Here is an 18937-nt window from a genome sequence, read left to right as displayed (position 1 = left end):
GCCTCGCCGCTGAATGTGCAGCAGAGCGGGGCGTGGAAAACACGCATGGAGGTCAGGATTACTGGTGTATTAAAAAAAAGTTTTTAAAATAAGAATAAGCATCGCTTAGCCTGGCGGAGGGGGGGATAAAACCCTATAACCCCCCAGGCTTGTTGGGGACTCAGGAAAATCCTGATGAAGATTAGGGGAATTATAAAGAGGCTTTCTGACAAAAGCAAATTATTTTTGGAAAGAGCTCCAAACATTTGTGCAATCTGACCTGTTGTTCAAGGTATGTTTGTTTTTAAAATGTGAAAAATGAAAGACTAAATTAAATAATTGTTTAGTTTTGTTAATTTAGTAGTTTAGCAGCAATTCTCTACTTTTCATTTATGTGGGAGAGCACTATCCCATGTGCAGTTCAAGCATTTTTTTATTGTTTCACAGGTATTGTTCAACGTTTTTCATTAAAATAAGATTGGAACATTGAAGGGGCATAAAGTTGACACCTGACAGTATCAATTATTATAAACAAATTGCTATTGAACAAAATCGGAATTGGCAAGTTAGAGCTCCTTAAAGATTGATGATTGGCCAAGAAACTGCAATCGCTGCACCGCCATTGAGAAATATGGGATACAATCTACCAGACTAGAGGAACTGGAGGAATGAAAATATATTCACGCATATGTGTGTGTGTGTGTGTAGTTTTTGCTACATTTTGTTTCTTAGTTGTTTTGATTATATGGTACATGTTAGATTTCAAGACACCAAGGCTTGAATATCTGTTTTAAGCTACATGGTAAATAATTTTTTTATTTCTGTGCGCCTGTCCTGCAGAACCACTGCAGCTTTCACATATCTTTTTGTAATATTTATCAGACTAAGGTAACCCTCTGCTTATTAGAGCTGTAATTCTAACAGCATCTCTCTTTGCCCATGAACATCATTACATCATTTGTTCAAATAGTTATATGCAAGTTATGTATAACCATCATGGGAATGTGCAGCAGTTCAGGAAGGAGGCTCTGAGGGGTCAAATGGGAAATGTGTGAATCGACCCCAGAGCAAAAGACCTTGTGAAGATGGTAAGAGAGTCATTTTCCACCGTAGAAGAAGATTTTGCACCAACATGGTCTGGAAGCCCACTCAGAGAGGAAGAAGCCATTACTCCAAAAGCAACAAGAAAATGAGATCTGATTCCAGTCTGCAAATGGACTCGGGGACAAAGAGCTGAATGTCTGGACACATGTCCTGTGGTCACATGGACACTGGGGAGATTCGCAGGGCTCATCATGGTGCACTTCACAATATAAGTAGCATCGTAAGAAAACATTATGTAGAAATACTGAAGCAGCATCTCATGACATCAGCCAGAATGGAAAAGCTTGGAGACAAATGTTTCTTCCAAATGGTCCTTAACAAACCGCTGTCTTAAGGATGACCGTCAGTGTTGTTTTATCCGATTTGATCATTTTGACTCAAATAGTTTTTCTGGCCTTTTTTTTCCTCTACTGCATGAAAACATTGAACCTTTAATGACCTTACATTATATTGTAGAAATATATATTTAACACCTTAAACCTAAAGTGTGGCTTAAAGCAAACTTGTGGGTGATAATTGTTGGTTTTAAGGCACCAGAGGTCACCTGCCTGATCACCTCTGGTCCTGCAGGAACTTCCACTTCCCTTTTAATAGACTGGTAAACATAGGTGGTTGGTGTAAGCTGATTTTGTCCTTCAGTAGTTTTGAAATTGTAAGTTTTGTGATGAGCCCAGTGAGGAGGGATTCATCCCTCGAACACACACGCCCACCCACACACACACACACACAGAGGAGGTGTGCTGCCAGCCTCCCTCTGGGTTTTAACTAGCTTCTTCTTTTGCCCTAGCTTGCTAAGTTCTCTGAGGACACTCTAAGCAGCTACACCGAAGCAGTTTCCTCGCAGGTATAACCCTTCTCTGTCTTGCTTTTGCTCACCTCACACCTGCTTTACTCCTGGCTGACCCCTCAACCTGCTTGTCTTTATTTGCTCACCGTCCTGCAGCTCCCCCTTGTGGACCCACAACTGCTTTGAATCATTACCGCTAGCTTCTATCTTTTAATTGTATTGCTATGAAAATACTCAACAGTTTATGTTTCGGGCCACTTTCTATATCACACTGCTGTTTTTGCTTAAAATCCTGTGGGTTCCTTTTTGTTTCATTCATTTTTGCAAAGTAATTTTCCACAGTTTTCCTAACCGTGACCGTTTGGGTCACATTATGTATGGATCAGTAATCTGTCCATCTTCACCAAGCACCTCTGGATGTCCATGTTTTACAGGCGCTTCTCCCTCTCTCCATGCATGCTTCTGTTTCTCTCAGCTTCTGCTCAGAATGCTGTTGTTGCAACGCTTTGGCTGTCATCATTTTCTAGTCAAATCTCACTGCTCATCCATCCACATGAATCCATAGAACATGTGAAATATGGTAGAGATATTAACCTGAGACAGTGGCTTACTTGTTCATGAACCTGACTGGTAATCAAGACTTTGTGCTGGTGATCCACACTGCAGTCCTGACATATTTCATTATGTTGTTAATATGTTTTTATTGAATGCACCAAACTTGCATGGAGCAGTCAGTTTTTTGAGAAAAATCTGTAGAAAATCGTAGAAAATCTTTCATTTTTAAAAAGCCGCCATTTTATTTCTAGTTTTAGGTTTTATAATAAAGAAGAACATCAAACTTGCCATAGAGGATGGATTTATTTTCTACTATGGGATGTAGATATTTGTGGAAAATGATGAAAAACAAGACCAAAAGTAAAGAAAAAAAGTTTCTTGTCATTCTATTGTAATGACAAAAAAAATATCTAAATGAGTTTTACTGGTTAAAAGACTGTAAAAAGGGACAAAATAAAAAAATACATCATTAAATTATTAATTAAATGTAACATAAAAATGTTTAAATAATTGATTTATTAGATAATTTATTCAGTATGTCATTAAGTTATTAAAACAATTCAAACGTACAATGGCTAATGCAGATAATTAAGTGTGTATTTATTCATGGTTCCTGTTCCTGCAGCGTCACCATGGTACATTTATTTAATGATTTATTGAATTAATTTTGTCCCTTTTGACCCTCCATCCTTTGTTTTGTTCTGACAGGAGCAAATATTACAAAGAAATATTCTTTGTATCTTATGTTTACAATATATTTACCTATTTTAACCAGGTTTTTCATTTCTAGATCTGATGTTTCAAACGCATTTGTTACTGTTTCCCCTTTTCTAAATGTGCTACATTATGCCGTCGAGGCATGATGATCTCAGATTCTCCACTATTGGGTCATAAGAAGGCTCTGAGTTACCTATTCATAAATCAGGTGAGAATAATTTGTGACAAAAAACTTGATCACAAAGTTTAACGTGACTCTGGTCTAAAACTCTGGTGATTTTATGGCAGTAGTGTGTGGTCCAGTCTTAGACTGTGGTGCACCTGTTTGGGAACAGAGTTTGGAACTCAGCAGCTACAGTTCCCACAGTCCTGGAACTGTGGGAACCAAACAGACCAAACAGTCTGGAAGGACATTCTCAGACTGGCCTCCTGTTTTTCTCAATCAGACTTCAGAACAAAACTATAAGCAAATCCACAAACAATCTTGCTAAAGCACAGGTCTCAAACTCCAGTCCTCAAGGGCCGCTGTCCTGCAGTTTTTAGATGTGCCACAGCTACAAAACACTGGAATGAAGTGGCTTAATTACCTCCTCCTTGTGTAGATACGTTTTCCAGAGCCTTGCTAATGACCTAATTATTCTATTCAGGTGGTGCAGCAGAGGCACATCTAAACGTTGCAGGACAGCGGCCCTTGAGGATTGGAGTTTGACACCCTTGTGCTAAAAGATTAAAGAAGAGGAGGATGACTAAATTAAACTAAGGGTTGACTCAAAGCCTGCAAAAATCTCCTCAGGTGGTACAGGACTGTGTTCATACTTTGAGGGGGAAAAAAACTTTTACAGACAAGACTCAACAGTCTGGTCCCAGCATAATCCTTCAGCATCTAACATCTACTGAACTATTCTTAGCAGAGGAGAAAGGTGGTGCTGAGTTTTACCTCTAGCAGAAAAAGAAAATATTTACCTTATTTAACCCTCCCACTGTTTTAAGAAATGGAGTCATTTGGACCCATGAGCTTTTTCCCCGGTGGGGTCACACTGACCCCGAATGTACTTTTACCAATTTTTTTTCTCTTTTTTTTTTGAGTGTGTGGTTTCGGGAACTGACGGTCTGATGGGACATTCCCCCCATTTCCCTGCTGTCTGACATCTACCACACTAAGACCACTGGAAGGTTTTAAAGAGACTTATTTTACATACTAATATGCCTTTAAATAAAATCATTTGATAAACATAGACCTAGCAGTTGGAGAAGCTCAAAGCCTTTCCTAACAGTCTAGGGCAGAATAGTAAAGTGTTTCTAGTCCACTTATCATCATGTTACAAGTTGAACCTGTTCTTATGAAAAGATTTCACTGAAGTGGTGTTAGCTGATCATTATTAGCAGGAGCAGAAATAAAGTGAAATAAAGTCACTTACCTGGAAACCTTTTGGTGTTCCGAACATTTGGGTCAGGAGGATTCTGCAGCCGTACAGAATACAAGCAGATCCCTCTGAAAACCAAACATGACTTCAGATCACTGAGAGCTGGATCTGTACATAGGGATGCACAATGTGGTTTCTTCATTATACTCAACACAAACTGTCCAGTTTCACTGCTAAGTCTGACTGCGATGTTGTGTTAGCACTGGCAAGCTAAAGTGTCCATATACTGAAGGGTTTCTTTGTGATTGTTTTTTCTTCCTGTGGAAAAGTTTTCATTGATTCCATCCAATCGGAGCCTGAGTCTCTGCATGCCTGTTTTGACCACTTCACCTCCTTGACTTGTACTCTACAGGCTTTACGCTCATCTCAGAACTGATGAAGGAATTCTCTGTGATTTAGAGCTGGGAAGTATTCTCCTCAGTAACAAACTCCTGCTCTTTTATTAGGAGGTTTCTTGGTTTTGGTGGTGTGTCATTCTAACCTGCTGGTATTTGTCACGGATGCAGGATTTGCTGCGCTGTGTCTGGAGACACATGGTTGGCGTGTTGAAGGGAGAATCTGAGACTCTGGGCTACACTTCCAGCCTGCTGCACACTCTGGGCTCTGTCACTGTGAGTACGACTCTTTGAAGGCCTTCTCTTGTTTTTATGGTCAAGTTTTGATTTCTTTCTTCACTTCTAGATATACCATGTTTTATGATATAATCACTTTAATGTTTGTACAAAAATTACTCCAGATAAAAAAAATATCAAACTAAATTTCAATGAAATTTGAACATTCAGTGATTTTAAAAAGCTCTGCTTATTTATAAGTGACGATTACCATATTTTATGGACTGCAAGTTGCACGTTTTTTCATAGTTTTACTGATCCTGTGACTTATAGTTAGGTATGATTTACATATATGTTTTGTTTCCTCTACATGAAGTAATTATTGACTGTTGCGGTAAATGCCTGATGGATATGAGATGAACATTAAACTTTACTGTCTGCATCTGCAGACAGCATCTGGTGAAAGTCCATGTCTGTCCAATCAGAAGAGACTGAACAAGTTTCACCTTCCTGGGTTTTGTGCAAAGAGGAAACTTTTACTGTCTGAGACAAACATGAAGGTCACCAGAGAGAATGCAGACAAAGACCAGAACTTCTGAAGTCATGAGTCTAAATGAAATCATGTGGACACAGAACAGAGGACATGTTTGACATAAATCAAACACAGGAATCCAGGAAGAGCACCTCATACCAACTATGAAGCATGGAGGTGGATGTGTCATGCTTTGAGATACTGTTTAGCTTTTAAACATGGATGCAGTGTAATCCTGAAACAATTCATCCTATCTCGCATAACAGAAAAGTCAGCTCAAATGTCAGAATTCTGCTGAATGCAGGAAGGAGGAAGTATGCTGTCGATTTGTTGCCATGGTTTCATGTTTTTTTACCTTTGGTTCCTCCTGTGTTTCACCCTCCGTATGCAGGTGCTGTGCTGCGTGGACAAGCAGGGCGTCCTGTCATGGCCAAACCCGAGTCCAGAGACGGTTCTGTTCTTCAGTGGGAGAGTGGAACCGCCTCACAGCAGCCAGGATGACCTCCGAGACGACCTGTCGGTGAACTCCTACTGCCGGATGGAGACCGAAGATGACCGGGATGAGGTGTGTCTACCTGACAGACTGTGAGTTACTCTAGCTCCCCCTTTCTTAACATCCTCTTTCTGCTGCAGTCTCAAGAAGCAGAGACTCTGCTCTGTCCCCCGGAGGAACCCGCCGTCCAGCTGGGGGACGCAGCCGAGCCCAGTGAGACGACGTCGCATGACGTGGCTCGCCCGTCTGAGACGGTCAGACTCCGGCGGCCTGTTCAGCCCACGACACATTCCCGGACCAAACATCACTCTGGATCCAACGTCAGCTTCAGCCACGACACCGAGGGAGGCGAGGAGGAGCAGGTACAGGCCGGGGAGCGAGACTGAAACAGCTGGCACTAAAAAAAACAAACTGCAGCATTCATTAATGTGCAGCAACATGTGAGGAGATCTCAAAATAAGACGTCTAAGAACTTAGTGTATGCTGAAGCAAGAAAATGAATCTAGTTAATAATGTTGATGCATTCATATTCCATAATTAGTTTGGTTTAGTTTGCACAAATCAAATACAGATCAAAGATATTTAGAAAAGTAATAATAGTAACTGCAGGAAGAAACAAAAGCCCAATGGGCCAAACAGCATAGGAAAAAAAAAAAAATCTTCTAGGGTTATGAAAAATGTTAGGTTTAGCCCTACGTGAGGATTCCATCTCTCTCTTCTGTATCTTGGTTTTGGTCATCCAGGATTTTGCTCTGGGCTGCCCAGAAGCCGAGGCAGAGGACTTTGTGTGCGACTACCACCTGGAGATGCTGAGCTTGTCTCAAGACCAGCAGAACCCGACCAGCATCCAGTTCGACGATCTCTCCTGGCAGTGCCACCTGCCCTCTCTGAAGCCGCTGGGCCTCAACATCATGCTGAACCTGTGCAACGCCGGGGTCACCCAGCAGCTGTGCCGCTTCTCAGACCATCTGTCCAACCTGGCCCTGCAGGAGAGCCACGGCTCCGTGCTGCCCGTCTACGTTCCCTGGGGCCTCTGTGAGCTCTCCAGGCTGATTGGTAAAACACGCAGCGCTGCACGTCTACATGTCTACATGTCCTTCCTGTTCTCTGGTAATGCATCATTTTTGGGTTTTACCTGCAGCCTCTCAGTGGGTGCTTCATAATGTCACACCTTGTACTTTGGATTGGAACTTTATGGAACACACTTTATAACTAAATTTTAACACAAAGCTGTCTGAACAACAACTCTCACCATTTTCTAGTGACTTTATTGTTGGAAAAATAAATGTTTCTTCATTTAAAGAAGCAGATGTTTTTAAATTCTTGATCATACTTTTAAAATCCACTGATTCTCAGAACATGCTAACATTCTTTGCTCAATGTTGAATTCAAATTCAAAAATACTTTACTAATTCCAAAAGGAAATGAAATGTAGCATTTTACATAATATTTAAAAACTTCTGTTTTTTAGTTTTGCTTGTTTGGTAATATGAAATTAATTGTCTAGTAACGTTAAAATTGACTATTAGTATCCATACATCTAAATATGTTAGAAAAACACACAAGCGATGAGACGACGATGAGCCAACAGCTTTGAACCGAGGATAGTTTTTATTTTTTAGAACAGACCTTTTTCATGGATGTGTATAATATGCAGACTATGCATGTGTAAATAACTTCCCATCATGTCTGTCCTGCTGCTCGTGTCTCAGGCTTCACTCCTGGAGCCAGGGAGCTGTTTAAACAGGAGAACCACCTGACCCTCTACCAGCTGCCATCCAGAGAGAAGACCAAGGAGTTCACCTCTCGTCGCCTCCCATCCTTCACCAAGCGCCAGCCCCCCATCTCCCACCTCATGTCCCTGTGTGTGCGAGACTCCTCCTCCAGTAAGTCCTGCATGGTGTGTGTGCACGGCCCGTGCCGGCTGCTCTGTGGGTATAACAACGTGTGTGTGTTGTTGCAGACAGCGTCCAAATGCTGTCACATGGTTCAGCTGACCTGATCCTAGAGGCCTGCACTGACTTCTGGGATGGAACTGATATCTACCCCCTTTCAGGCTCAGACAGGTCTGCTTTTGGAGTTTCAGGCTGGTATTCACATTTGTTTTTGTCTTTCTGAGCATCTAACCTCTTTTATTTAATTTTTTTCCCCTCTGCGTTACAGGAAAAAGGTACTGGACTTCTACCAGCGTGCCTGCCTGTCAGGTTACTGCTCCGCCTTTTCCTACAAACCCATGCAGGTGTCGCTGTCCGGCCAGCTGAACGGGAAGTGTGTGGAGCTGGCCTTCGGTCCCTGCCTGTTCTCCGGCGTTGAGCTGCCCTCCACCACGCCCATCAAACACAACCTGTGCAGGAACAGCTGGAGCTCAGACGGTGGGCGTGGGACAAGGCGGGGCGGGGCCGGGACCTTCAGACCCGCAGGCTGAGGTTCTGATGGACTCTGTGTGTTTCTGTCAGAGGGGATCGGAGAGGGAGCGGAACGGGAGGACTGTGTCCAGGCGCTGAGTGGACAGATCTTCATGGGGATGGTGTCGTCTCAGTTCCAGGCCAAGCTGGACACGGTCCGTCTCATCGACGCGCTGGTCACTGCTTGCATCCGCTTTGTGTATTTTTCCATGGAGGATGAGCTGCGCAGCAAGGTGAGTAAACATCTTGGAAGAAGTGTTGGACGTAATGTGAAAGCATTGAGCTGTAGAATTGTTCCTCCCATGGTGGCAGTGTGTCAGGTAGATCTGTTCTGTTAGTTATGATTTGTCCTTCATGTCGACTTTAGTCTTTTTGGGACAATTATTCATATCCATATTGGCACATAAAGTGTGTTGAAGCTAAGTTGCTGTGGGTTCATCGAGTGCGTTGGGGGGTGTGTGTGTGTGTGTGTATGGGTGCGTGTGCAGGTGTTTGCAGAGAAGATGGGTTTAGAGACAGGCTGGAACTGTCACATATCTCTGACTCCAAACGGAGACGGCCCCTGTGAGGGGGCTCCGTCCAGCCCGGGACACGGCTCCCTGCTCGAAGACCTCCACCAGGGTATGTGGGCTGTCCCTCCCCCCACTCTGTGATTTTTTTATTTATGTTTTTTGTATTCAATGAGAGAGACGCTAGCTTGCCAAAAAGAAGTTTCGGTGCTGCTGCAGGCTGTCAAACCCAGGCTGGTGCTCTGCCCTGCAGTCAGAGGCTTAGCAGCCATACTGACGGCTGATCTCTGCTGTTACCACTTAGAAACTGGAATGGTCCCATCAAGGCAATGACAACAATATAGCAGATCTGTCATCATCTGTACTGTGTCCATTTTCCTGCGTTTTTGTCCTGAAGACTCCCGGGATGAGGCGGAGGGTCCGCTGCTGCAGGAGGAGGAGGCCCAGTCCGACCTGGCCAGCTTCCAGCCGACAGACAGCGACGTGCCAAGCTTCCTGGAGGATTGTAACAGAGTAATCATCACCTCAGTCACATTATGCAGCAGGGCTCATCTCAGCAGACCTTCTGCCTTTGTTGCCAGGCGTTCTGTGTTAATGAAACATTTCAGATCGTTTGTAACTGGATTTGTCCAGCGCCGTCCTGACTCAGGCTGTTGTTTTCTGGCCGACATGCTGCGCTCTGTTTCAGGCCAAGCTGCCTCGGGGGATCCACCAGGTCCGTCCTCATCTGAAGAACATCGACAATGTGCCTCTTTTAGTGCCGCTCTTCACCGACTGCACCCCCGACAGTGAGTCTTCGCCTCCGGGTGTCTGACTGTCCACACGCTTTTTAATGATCCTTCTGGAGACTGAGGAGAGTTTTTACCTCTACAGTTTCATTCATTTGCATTTTTAGCTCAAGCACAAAGACGTCAACATCAAAACTAACATGGAGCCTGAAGACAGTGCATTTAATCAAATACTGCATATTTTTTTATAACAGCATTTTTAATCATTTGAATGAATTGATTTGATGCTTGGATTTGGTTTGTCCAAGTCCTGGTTTCACAAAAGTAATAAATAAATCTAGAATAAAATTCAGTCGTTCCTCTGACATAAGAATTGTGCTTTTTTTTGTACCCTGTCTTACAGAACCTAAGATAAAAAGATTATAAGAAATAACTTCATATCATTTCCAAACTAAACATTATTAGAAGTATAGAACTATTTACATTGATATAGACTGTTAAAGACTTATTGTTAAGCACGTAATTCTTGCTGCTGTGGGTTTCCACAGCAGCTAGGTAAAAATCTATAACATTTACTATTTGAATACTTGAACTTTATTTTTCAATTCCTCCAATAGAATCACATGAAGAGCCCTACACTCTCCCCAAAACCATAACCAAGTCAAGAATGTAGCTAACGGACGAGCCGTTTGGTTTTTGCTGTGTTCAATTCGCCTCGCGGATTTGAAGCGTTCTGTTCTGACAGAAACGTAAGAACTTGTCAAACATCTGTTAGACAAATCAGTCAACCTGTTTGACAAAATGATTAACAAATCAACCATGTTTTACACAAAGGCAGAGATCAGCACAAAGAGAGAATAGCTTCATGGAAGAGGGCCACGGAAAAGACAAGGACTGTAACTTTTTCCTCAGAATTCTGACTTTTAATCTTCTAAGATCAAATGTCAGAATTCTGAGGTTAAAGTTGGAATTCTGAAAAGAAAAGTCAGAATTAATATTTAGTTTTTGTTTTTCTCAGTAGCTCCAGTCTTCTTCTGTATATATGTACAGCTCTGGAGAAAATTAAGTTTCAGTTTCTCTGATTTTACTTGTCATAGCCATAGGCATATGTTTGAGTAAAATGAACACGTCTCTGAAATTCCAAGCAAAACATTTGTATTTATTAGCAGAAAATGAGAAATGGTCAAAATAACAAAAAAGATGCAGTGCTTTCAGACCTCAAACAATGCAAAGTAAACAAGTTCATATTCATTTAGAAACAACAATACTAATATTTTACCTCGGAGAGTTCAGAAATCAATATCTTTGGAATAACCAGGAGGTTTCTAATGGGGTTCAGTTCAGTTTCACTTTTTCCAGAGTTGTAAATCTTCCGAGTCATCAAGGCCCACTCTGTTATCCATGGGACAAACTAAACTGAAATGTTGTGGCTGGTCTTCCTCTCTGCAGCCATGTGTGAGATGATGAAGATCATGCAGGAGAACAGGGAGGTGACCTGCTGTCTGGGAAGCTCCGCCAACTTCCGCAACAGCCGCCTCTTTCTGCAAAGCGATCTCAGGTACAGAGGTGGCTTTCATCCTCCACATTTTTCACAACGTTTCTGAAGCCGAGCACATCCGAATCGTCCCCATCGCATCTGCTGACGCCATTTTGTCCACTCTCTGGGCTCCGCAGCATTGGGCTGGACCCTCTGTATCCGTCTCAGTGCTCATGGGAGACCTTTGGCTACGCCACAGGAGGAGGCTTCAGCGGAGAGGCTGAAGGACTCTCTCCTCTCAGACTGTCAGGACAGCTGAACAGCCTGGGCTGCTCCGTCTCCTTCCACCAGGGAAACAGCGTTAGCTTGATTAAACTCATAGAGCAGGTTTGTCACACCGAGCAGTCACTGAGTCACATTCACATCTTCAATTGATGTTGATTTTACCTTTGCTGAACTACTTTGCAGGCACGACACACAACGTCTGGTATCCGCAAGTGCTTTCTCTTCCTGCTGCAGTGCCAGCTCAGTCTGGTCATTCTTCAGGTGGGACAGTAAACCCCAGGAATGTCAGGCCTGTCTGTGCCATGCGTCATCTGAAAGTGTGTGTTGTGTTTTTGTGCAGTTCTTGGCCTGCCTCGCTCAGCTTCCTCCTCCCATGAACACCACTGACATCCTCTGGATGTCCTGCTTCTGCTGCCCTTTACTCAGGTACATACACACTCCACGTGTTGATGATGAATCAGTCGCACTAATTGATCTGTCAAATGTTTTAACGCTGGATTTGTTTCGGCAGTGTGTCACTGTTGGGAAAGCCACCGGACAATTCGGTTATGACAGTTGCCACAGGAAAGAACCTGGATTCAATCCCAAAGAAGGTAAGATGAGCTGAGAGGAGCTTTGTAATAGAAAACAAAACTCCAGGTCAGTAATGGTCACGTTTCACTATTTACTGAATTAAATGAGGAAACATGTGCTTCTTTCAGAAAGGGGGTAAGCTTTGTTACTTTCATTCTGATTCTTTTTTTAATTGTTTCTCTTTTTCTGGTTGAAACATTGCTTTTTTTGAACAGTTGTTCTCTGTGATTTTGGAAATATTGCTACAGCTGGAATGTTTGCCGATTTTTTTTTTTTACTGTTTGATAGTTGTGACGGAGCCCTCTAGTGGACATGGGAAAAAAATGTTTCTTTTGCGTTTCCTCACAAAACTGTACTGATCAGTTATGCAGCATAATTGAATACTGTAAGCCTTTCTTACGGTGGGCGCCATACTTTCTGCTTTAATATAAGGTTATGTGAGGTTTTTCCATGAATGTTAGTATCTTTTTGTGAAATATCTGAAGTTTTATATCTTTCTTTAGGGTAGAAAGGCACCACAAACCTACGATATAAACAGAAACTTTCCGTAAGTAGGAAAGCAATAAAAACATATTATAATTTGGACTATTTCTGAGTTATTATCGCGGGTCATAAATCATCTGACAGTTTTGATTGTGTCTCTGTTGTGTTCGTAGTCTGAATGGTTTAAAGAGCTGCTTTCAGTGCCGCTCCATCTTAGCCTTAACAGACATAAACATGCAGTAAAAAAATCGATTTTCAATCAGTGTTTTGCACCAAAGACTAAATAATAATAAACACATTTTATTATTAAAAACACGACAAACTGGGGTGCTGTGGTGGCGCAGGGGCAAAGCATGACCCACGTTGAGGCCTTAGTCCTTGTAGCGGTGGTCGTAGGTTCGATTCCCGGCCTGGCGACATTTGCCGCATGTCTTCCTCATCTCTGATTACCCTGTTTCCTGTCAAACTACTTTCAAATAAAGGCCACTAGAGCCAACAAAACCTTTAAAAAAACAAACAAGAAAAACACGACAAACTAATGATGGTAAAGGGCCGCACTGGGTTAACTCGGGGAATCTCATCTGTCCGTGTATCAATCAACTCCAAACCTCTTCTTTGTTCTGTCACAATTATCGATTTATTCCATTTTGATGATCATGCTCCAAACTTTGCAAGGACTGACCGCCCCGCTCACCTGCTTCCTAATACACACAAAGCCAGTATCCTTCCCATTCATACCTGGTGACGTCACTCCCACATCGACACGCCCACCACCCCAGTGTCAAAGCCTCCTGCTCCTGTCATATCAATAATTACTTATTTCATTCATATGGCTCTTACAGAGCCTCAGTGAAAACTTGTTTATTATTATTTAGTCTTTGGTGCAAAAAAAAAACTTGATTGAAAATCGATTTTTTTACTGCATGTTTATGTCTGTTAAGGCTAAGATGGAGCGGCACTGAAAGCAGCTCTTTAAACCATTCAGACTACGAACACAACAGAGACACAATCAAAACTGTCAGATGATTTATGACCCGCGATAATAACTCAGAAATAGTCCAAATTATAATATGTTTTTATTGCTTTCCTACTTACGGAAAGTTTCTGTTTATATCGTAGGTTTGTGGTGCCTTTCTACCCTAAAGAAAGATATAAAACTTCAGATATTTCACAAAAAGATACTAACATTCATGGAAAAACCTCACATAACCTTATATTAAAGCAGAAAGTACGGCGCCCACCGTAAGAAAGGCTTACAGTATTCAATTATGCTGCATAACTGATCAGTACAGTTTTGCGAGGGAACGCAAAAAAAAAAAAATTCCCCAGGTTCTCTAGAGGCTCCGTAAGTTATGATGTGTAACCATAACAACAAGTGTTTTTATTTTATAACCTGATAGCTGATCAACATTTCAAAAGCTCAAATAATACCTGAACTCACTCCGCAAATCCATTGGCTGATTATTTCACTTATAACAAGACATTTTCTCCATATTAGGGGTGAAATAATCTGCCAATATGAACAAGTAGTTTTTCATCAATATCAGGGAATTATTCACTTAAAACAAGCCCTTTGTAGTTTGTTGAAAAGTTACTTATAAGTTAGTTTTGTCTTATTTCTGCACTAGAATCTAGACCAGAATCATTTAAGCTAAATGTAAGAAGATGGTTAGATGAACCTGTAGAAGGTTCAGGGCTGTTTGAGGTTACTGACTGGGACGCTCTGTGCCAGCCACATGAACAGACTGACTGTCATATAAATGTCTGTGTGAATATTACCACCAGAACCAAAACACTGAGATGGTTTCCCAGTAGAGCACTGATGGAGGGACAAGGGGCTTATTAGGGGGTACACTTAAAGTAAAAATTACAAACAGTAAGGAGAGGCTGAAGAGCAAACTACAGAGAATCGGTATCAGAGATGTGTGTGTGGTCAGTGATGAAGAAGATCACAGGCTTTAAGCAGGAGGAGGATCAACCCTGAGCATCCTCTTCATCAGACTGTCATACAGCTAGATAGTGTCTTCAGTCAGAAGCTTCTTTAGAATGGCTGTAATACAGACTGCTACAGGCGATCCTTTCTGTCCACAGCCGCCAGCATTAACAACTCGCTGAAGAAATCTGGATAATAGGAGTTACAACAATTCCTCATTTTCTGTTAAGAATGATAAAGTACCTCTGAATAGAAATGAGTTGAGAGCAGAGCCAGTGCTGGAGCTGGTTTTAATCTGGCTGAATAAAAAAAAAACAACAACAAACATGTTTTAGTTTGACAGAAACATCTCATCAAAGCTCTTGGAAAAGTTTCTTTCCTGCACAAAAAATTTCCAGAACGTTTCTCGGTGAGTCTGACTGTTTTCTTCTTCTCCCGTCCTTCCAGACTCAGAACTACTTCCTGGGCTGTTTCTTCTTAAAGTTCGGCCTCTCGGTGTGTGTGTACCTGTTGGTGTTCGGCTTCACCCTGCAGACTGTGTGTCCTGTTGGCACCAACCTCACCCTGAGTAACAACTCCATAACATGCAGCTCCATATTCACAGCCAGGTACGTACCAGGAGACGAATCGGTAATAAACATGGAATATCAAACATGTCTGACCTCTGTGTGTGTCGGTGTGTGTGTGCGTGTGTGTGTGTTTGCAGCTCATCACAACAGCCTCTGGAGTGGTTTGGTGATCTGTCCAACGGCCTGCTGCTGACCCAGAAGCTCATGGCTGGTTTTCTAGTGCTGCACACAGGTGGGGCAAAATGGACGCAAAGTTTTTCCACGATATTTAGTGATATTATCGTGATAACGATGAAAGTGACAATAAAAACAATGTGTTACCTCTTTTCTAGCTGCCACTGCATGACACAGCAATCAGACAAAAACATAAATATTGATCATTAGTGATCAGCTGCTTTAGGTCACCAGTCACGTAACAAAGTGATTTGTATCACAAAGCTCCCCACAGTAACTGCATTTAATCATATTCTCAAATGTATTGATATTTACTGAACAAACAGTGGAGAAAATACTAAACACTAACAATTCCAGCAATGCGGACAGTTTTGTGGGGTTTCAAACTAATTTAGATTTATTGCGACAATAAATCCAAATTTTTATCCTGAGAAATTTATCCCGATAAAAATACTTAGCGATACGATAAATGCCCACCACTGCACACACAGGCGCAGCGCGGTTGGTGTTCTTTGTGCGTTTAGAGTGTTGCGGTTGTTTTCAGTGGCGATCTCCCTCAGCTACGTCCACCGCTCCCAGCCTCTGTGGAGGAAGACTCCCTTCAACAACACCTGGTGGTGCCTCACTGTGCCCGTGGTGTAAGTCCTCCTCCTCATGTCCAGCACATACACAGCTCCTCTTGAGATCAGTTCCTAACCTGCTCACGTTGTCGCCAGACTGCTGGGCCAGGGCGTTCAGGCCACGGTGGACTACCAGCTGTGGCGGGACCAGAGCAGCCCTCTGACCTTCAGCCTGGCCAGCATTCCCCTGGAGGTGTGGCTGCTGGCCTCCCTGTCCCCGCTGCTGGTAGTGCTGGTCAACGAAGTGGTGAAGCTGCATGAGATACGGTACGTTGACACCAGAGCCAGAACGTCCCAGTAAACGCAGCGTGTGCAGAAGAGGTGGCGGAGATATGGATACATAAAAACCGATAAACTCAAACGGCTGAAATACAAAGTCAGAGCAGAAGAGTTTTGCAACGTTTAGTTTCCCTTTACGATTCAAGTAAAACATTTTGATTTAAACAGCAGCAGCAATGGAAAAGTGTCTGTTAGTGACAAGAAATCAGACATAAAACACAGTAAAAGAAAATCTGAAATATCCCACTTTGGTTTAAAAAAAAAAAAAGAAGTAGCATATGTTTATAAAATCCTGTAAAACAGTTGTTTTAATTTATTTTTTATTTTTTATAACCATGCATGGTTTTCTAAAAAAAAAAAAAACATCGCAGGGTTCTGCTCACCTCCATCATGTCAGCTCATTTCTCTCTCTGCTCTCTTCAGGGATCGGGTTCGGTACCAGAAGAGACAGAAGCTGCAGTTTGAAACAAAACTTGGGATGAACTCTCCTTTCTAAAGCCCCCTCCCCCCCCACCTCACTGCCGTCATCAGAGGACGATGATGTTCTGGCAGCTCTGGGCGCCGGCTGGTTCCCTCCAGAAACCAGCAGCCTTTCTGCTCCCCCTGCAGGGAGGAGCAGGTGTCATGGTGGACGGTGGTTGACCTGCTGCTGCAGCTGGCCGAGCCGGGGCCAGAGCCGGAGCTGGACCTGCGGCACCTCCGCGTGGTAGTAGAGGCGTGAGGAACGCTGTCGGACATGTTTACTGTATATTCCCCAGGTTCCGCTCTGTTCTCCACCACCAGGATCCATGTGCATGTTCTCCAGGAATGCTCCACGTCCCGTAGAGCGCTGCAGCTGACATTCACCTCATCACTGTGTATCATAGTTCATCAGTCTTCACAAAAACGTGGCATCCTTTTTTCCCCCTTCTTTAAATGTAAATGTAGGGCTAAAAAAAAACAACAAAAAAAACATGACCGCCTGAAACTATGGAGCCTCAATGTGTGCAAGAATTTCAGAGAAATGACCTAAAATAAGCTGTGGAGAAAAATAGTAACCTAAGGAAGTGGAGAATATTTAGTGCAAGTCCTGAACTATTTCTCAATAACTTTGAACACTTTTTAAAGCTTTTATTTCATCTCTTGGATTTTTAGTTGACTTCTTTACAAACATGATATGAACGGTTTCCCTGGAGACCTCCTCAGCCAATCACTTGAGATCATCATGGTCACCCGAGCTGAGACCAGCATGCACCAGCACAGTTCAGCAATAGGATGCCATGAACCCGGCTACTGGTTAGAGTTCTCACTACTGCTGTTAAACAACCACTTCCAGTGAAAATAAAATGTTGGAGATCATTTTGTTTGTCCCTGTGTGTCCGTCTGCAGCGTGTCACAGTGTTTGGTGCATGCAGTCCCCATGTTCTGCCACACAATAGGTTTGATACATATATACACATATACATATGTATAAGCATATACATATGTATGTAGATATGTGTATGCATATACACGTGTATATAACAATTGTAGAAGATCCAAACAAAATTTTCTTTAAAATAGTAAAATATTTCTGCCATGTGATTTCCACTCAAAAGTGTCAATATGCACGTTTATATAAAATCTATATTTTTAAAAACCTACTGGCACACCTGGCATTTCTTGTGCATTTCATGGTTGCTATGGTTGCTTGAGGAACAAAGCAGGTTCATAAATTTGACTGGCAGCCAATCAGAAAGATGAGCATTTCAGCAAACAACGGCATTTAAATTGATACTTTTAATAATTATTGAAAAAGAGATGAGATTTTATGATTAAAAAAAAAAGATAAAAAAATGTATTGTTTTGATTATTTTTTTTGTATTCCATTAGTCAGAAACCCAGAGGGATTTGTTCCGTTTAGCTCAGTAACCGGCTAACTGCTAGCCGCTGTTAGCCATTCCCACAATAAAGGAGCGTGGGCAAAATGTGCGCTAACAGATTTGCCGCGGACTTTATGGAGCGAGCTGAGAGAACGGCGGCCATTTATTACTGCAGCTGTCACTATTGTAGTAGCGTGGCAGCCATGTTGATTTTGAGTTTTGGCTCGGTGTGAAGATCTATCCAAACTCACAGGTTAGAGTTTCGAGTCCAGTTTTTCCGACTTTTGAGTCCTAATGAGCCAGTACAATCCCATAATTCCTTGTTCTTCAACCACGTGAGAACTTCTGCCCTCTGCATGGAAACTGAGTCCAGTTTGTTGGGAACTATTTCCTGCAGCTGCTGCTGAATGTACCGAAACGTCGGAATCTGTTGGTGCTTGAAAACAACCAAACTTTTCACTGGAAGTGACAACTTGCCATAAAACCTGAATTAATTTTTTTTAACGGATGTATTATATTGTTAACATTGGGGTTTCATATAAACGAGGCTGTCTGTCACTACTTCTAAAAACATCATGACCCACAAGCTTTTCTCTCTGCTGCGTTTGGATCCAGATTGACTTGTTTTATTCATACCTACATTCAGCCAAATTTACTACATTATGACTTTGTTAATGGATGTTTGTGCTGAATTACCAGATTCTTCTAGATGCATTTTATGCCTCAGTTGCTTCAGCCTCTAGTTTTAATCTAAAACTCAGCTGAAGGATCTCAACTTATAGAAGTCAATTTTATGGTGCAGAGATTTAATATCTGAATTGGCTAAAAAGCATCCAGAGATTCTGGTCCTATAATAATCTAAAAATGTTTGATTATTAGGTGAATCTGGGAAAGCTGGCCGGGAAACAGTGGGGTCACG

General features: G+C 42.3%; 1 protein-coding gene across 3 annotated transcripts in view; it reads left to right on the top strand.

Moving 5' to 3' along the window:
- The window catches only part of tmem94 (transmembrane protein 94), a 29433-nt gene extending 11451 nt beyond the window's left edge, over positions 1-17982 (top strand). Inside the window, exons 11-32 of one of the 3 annotated variants that reach the window (XM_032574390.1) lie at positions 1871-1927; positions 5073-5177; positions 6041-6214; positions 6283-6504; positions 6886-7198; positions 7855-8028; positions 8106-8208; positions 8306-8514; positions 8599-8780; positions 9036-9168; positions 9454-9569; positions 9745-9844; positions 11234-11342; positions 11459-11648; positions 11730-11807; positions 11887-11972; positions 12058-12139; positions 14983-15143; positions 15242-15336; positions 15823-15916; positions 15995-16165; positions 16601-17982. In XM_032574390.1, coding sequence (XP_032430281.1) covers positions 1871-1927; positions 5073-5177; positions 6041-6214; positions 6283-6504; positions 6886-7198; positions 7855-8028; positions 8106-8208; positions 8306-8514; positions 8599-8780; positions 9036-9168; positions 9454-9569; positions 9745-9844; positions 11234-11342; positions 11459-11648; positions 11730-11807; positions 11887-11972; positions 12058-12139; positions 14983-15143; positions 15242-15336; positions 15823-15916; positions 15995-16165; positions 16601-16673 — 3027 coding nt within the window. In that variant the 3' untranslated portion in view covers positions 16674-17982. Of the gene's footprint in view, positions 1-1870; positions 1928-5072; positions 5178-6040; positions 6215-6282; positions 6505-6885; positions 7199-7854; positions 8029-8105; positions 8209-8305; positions 8515-8598; positions 8781-9035; positions 9169-9453; positions 9570-9744; positions 9845-11233; positions 11343-11458; positions 11649-11729; positions 11808-11886; positions 11973-12057; positions 12196-12227; positions 12387-14982; positions 15144-15241; positions 15337-15822; positions 15917-15994; positions 16166-16600 lie in introns of those variants that run through there. The other 2 variants (XM_032574391.1, XM_032574393.1) reach the window with 2 other exon arrangements.
- Positions 17983-18937: the final 955 nt, after the last annotated feature.

Source organism: Xiphophorus hellerii, chromosome 10, assembly GCF_003331165.1.
Source record: "Xiphophorus hellerii strain 12219 chromosome 10, Xiphophorus_hellerii-4.1, whole genome shotgun sequence".
Taxonomy (NCBI): domain Eukaryota; kingdom Metazoa; phylum Chordata; class Actinopteri; order Cyprinodontiformes; family Poeciliidae; genus Xiphophorus; species Xiphophorus hellerii.
Note: the sequence above shows the minus strand (reverse complement) of the source record. Positions and strands in the feature narration are given on the sequence as shown.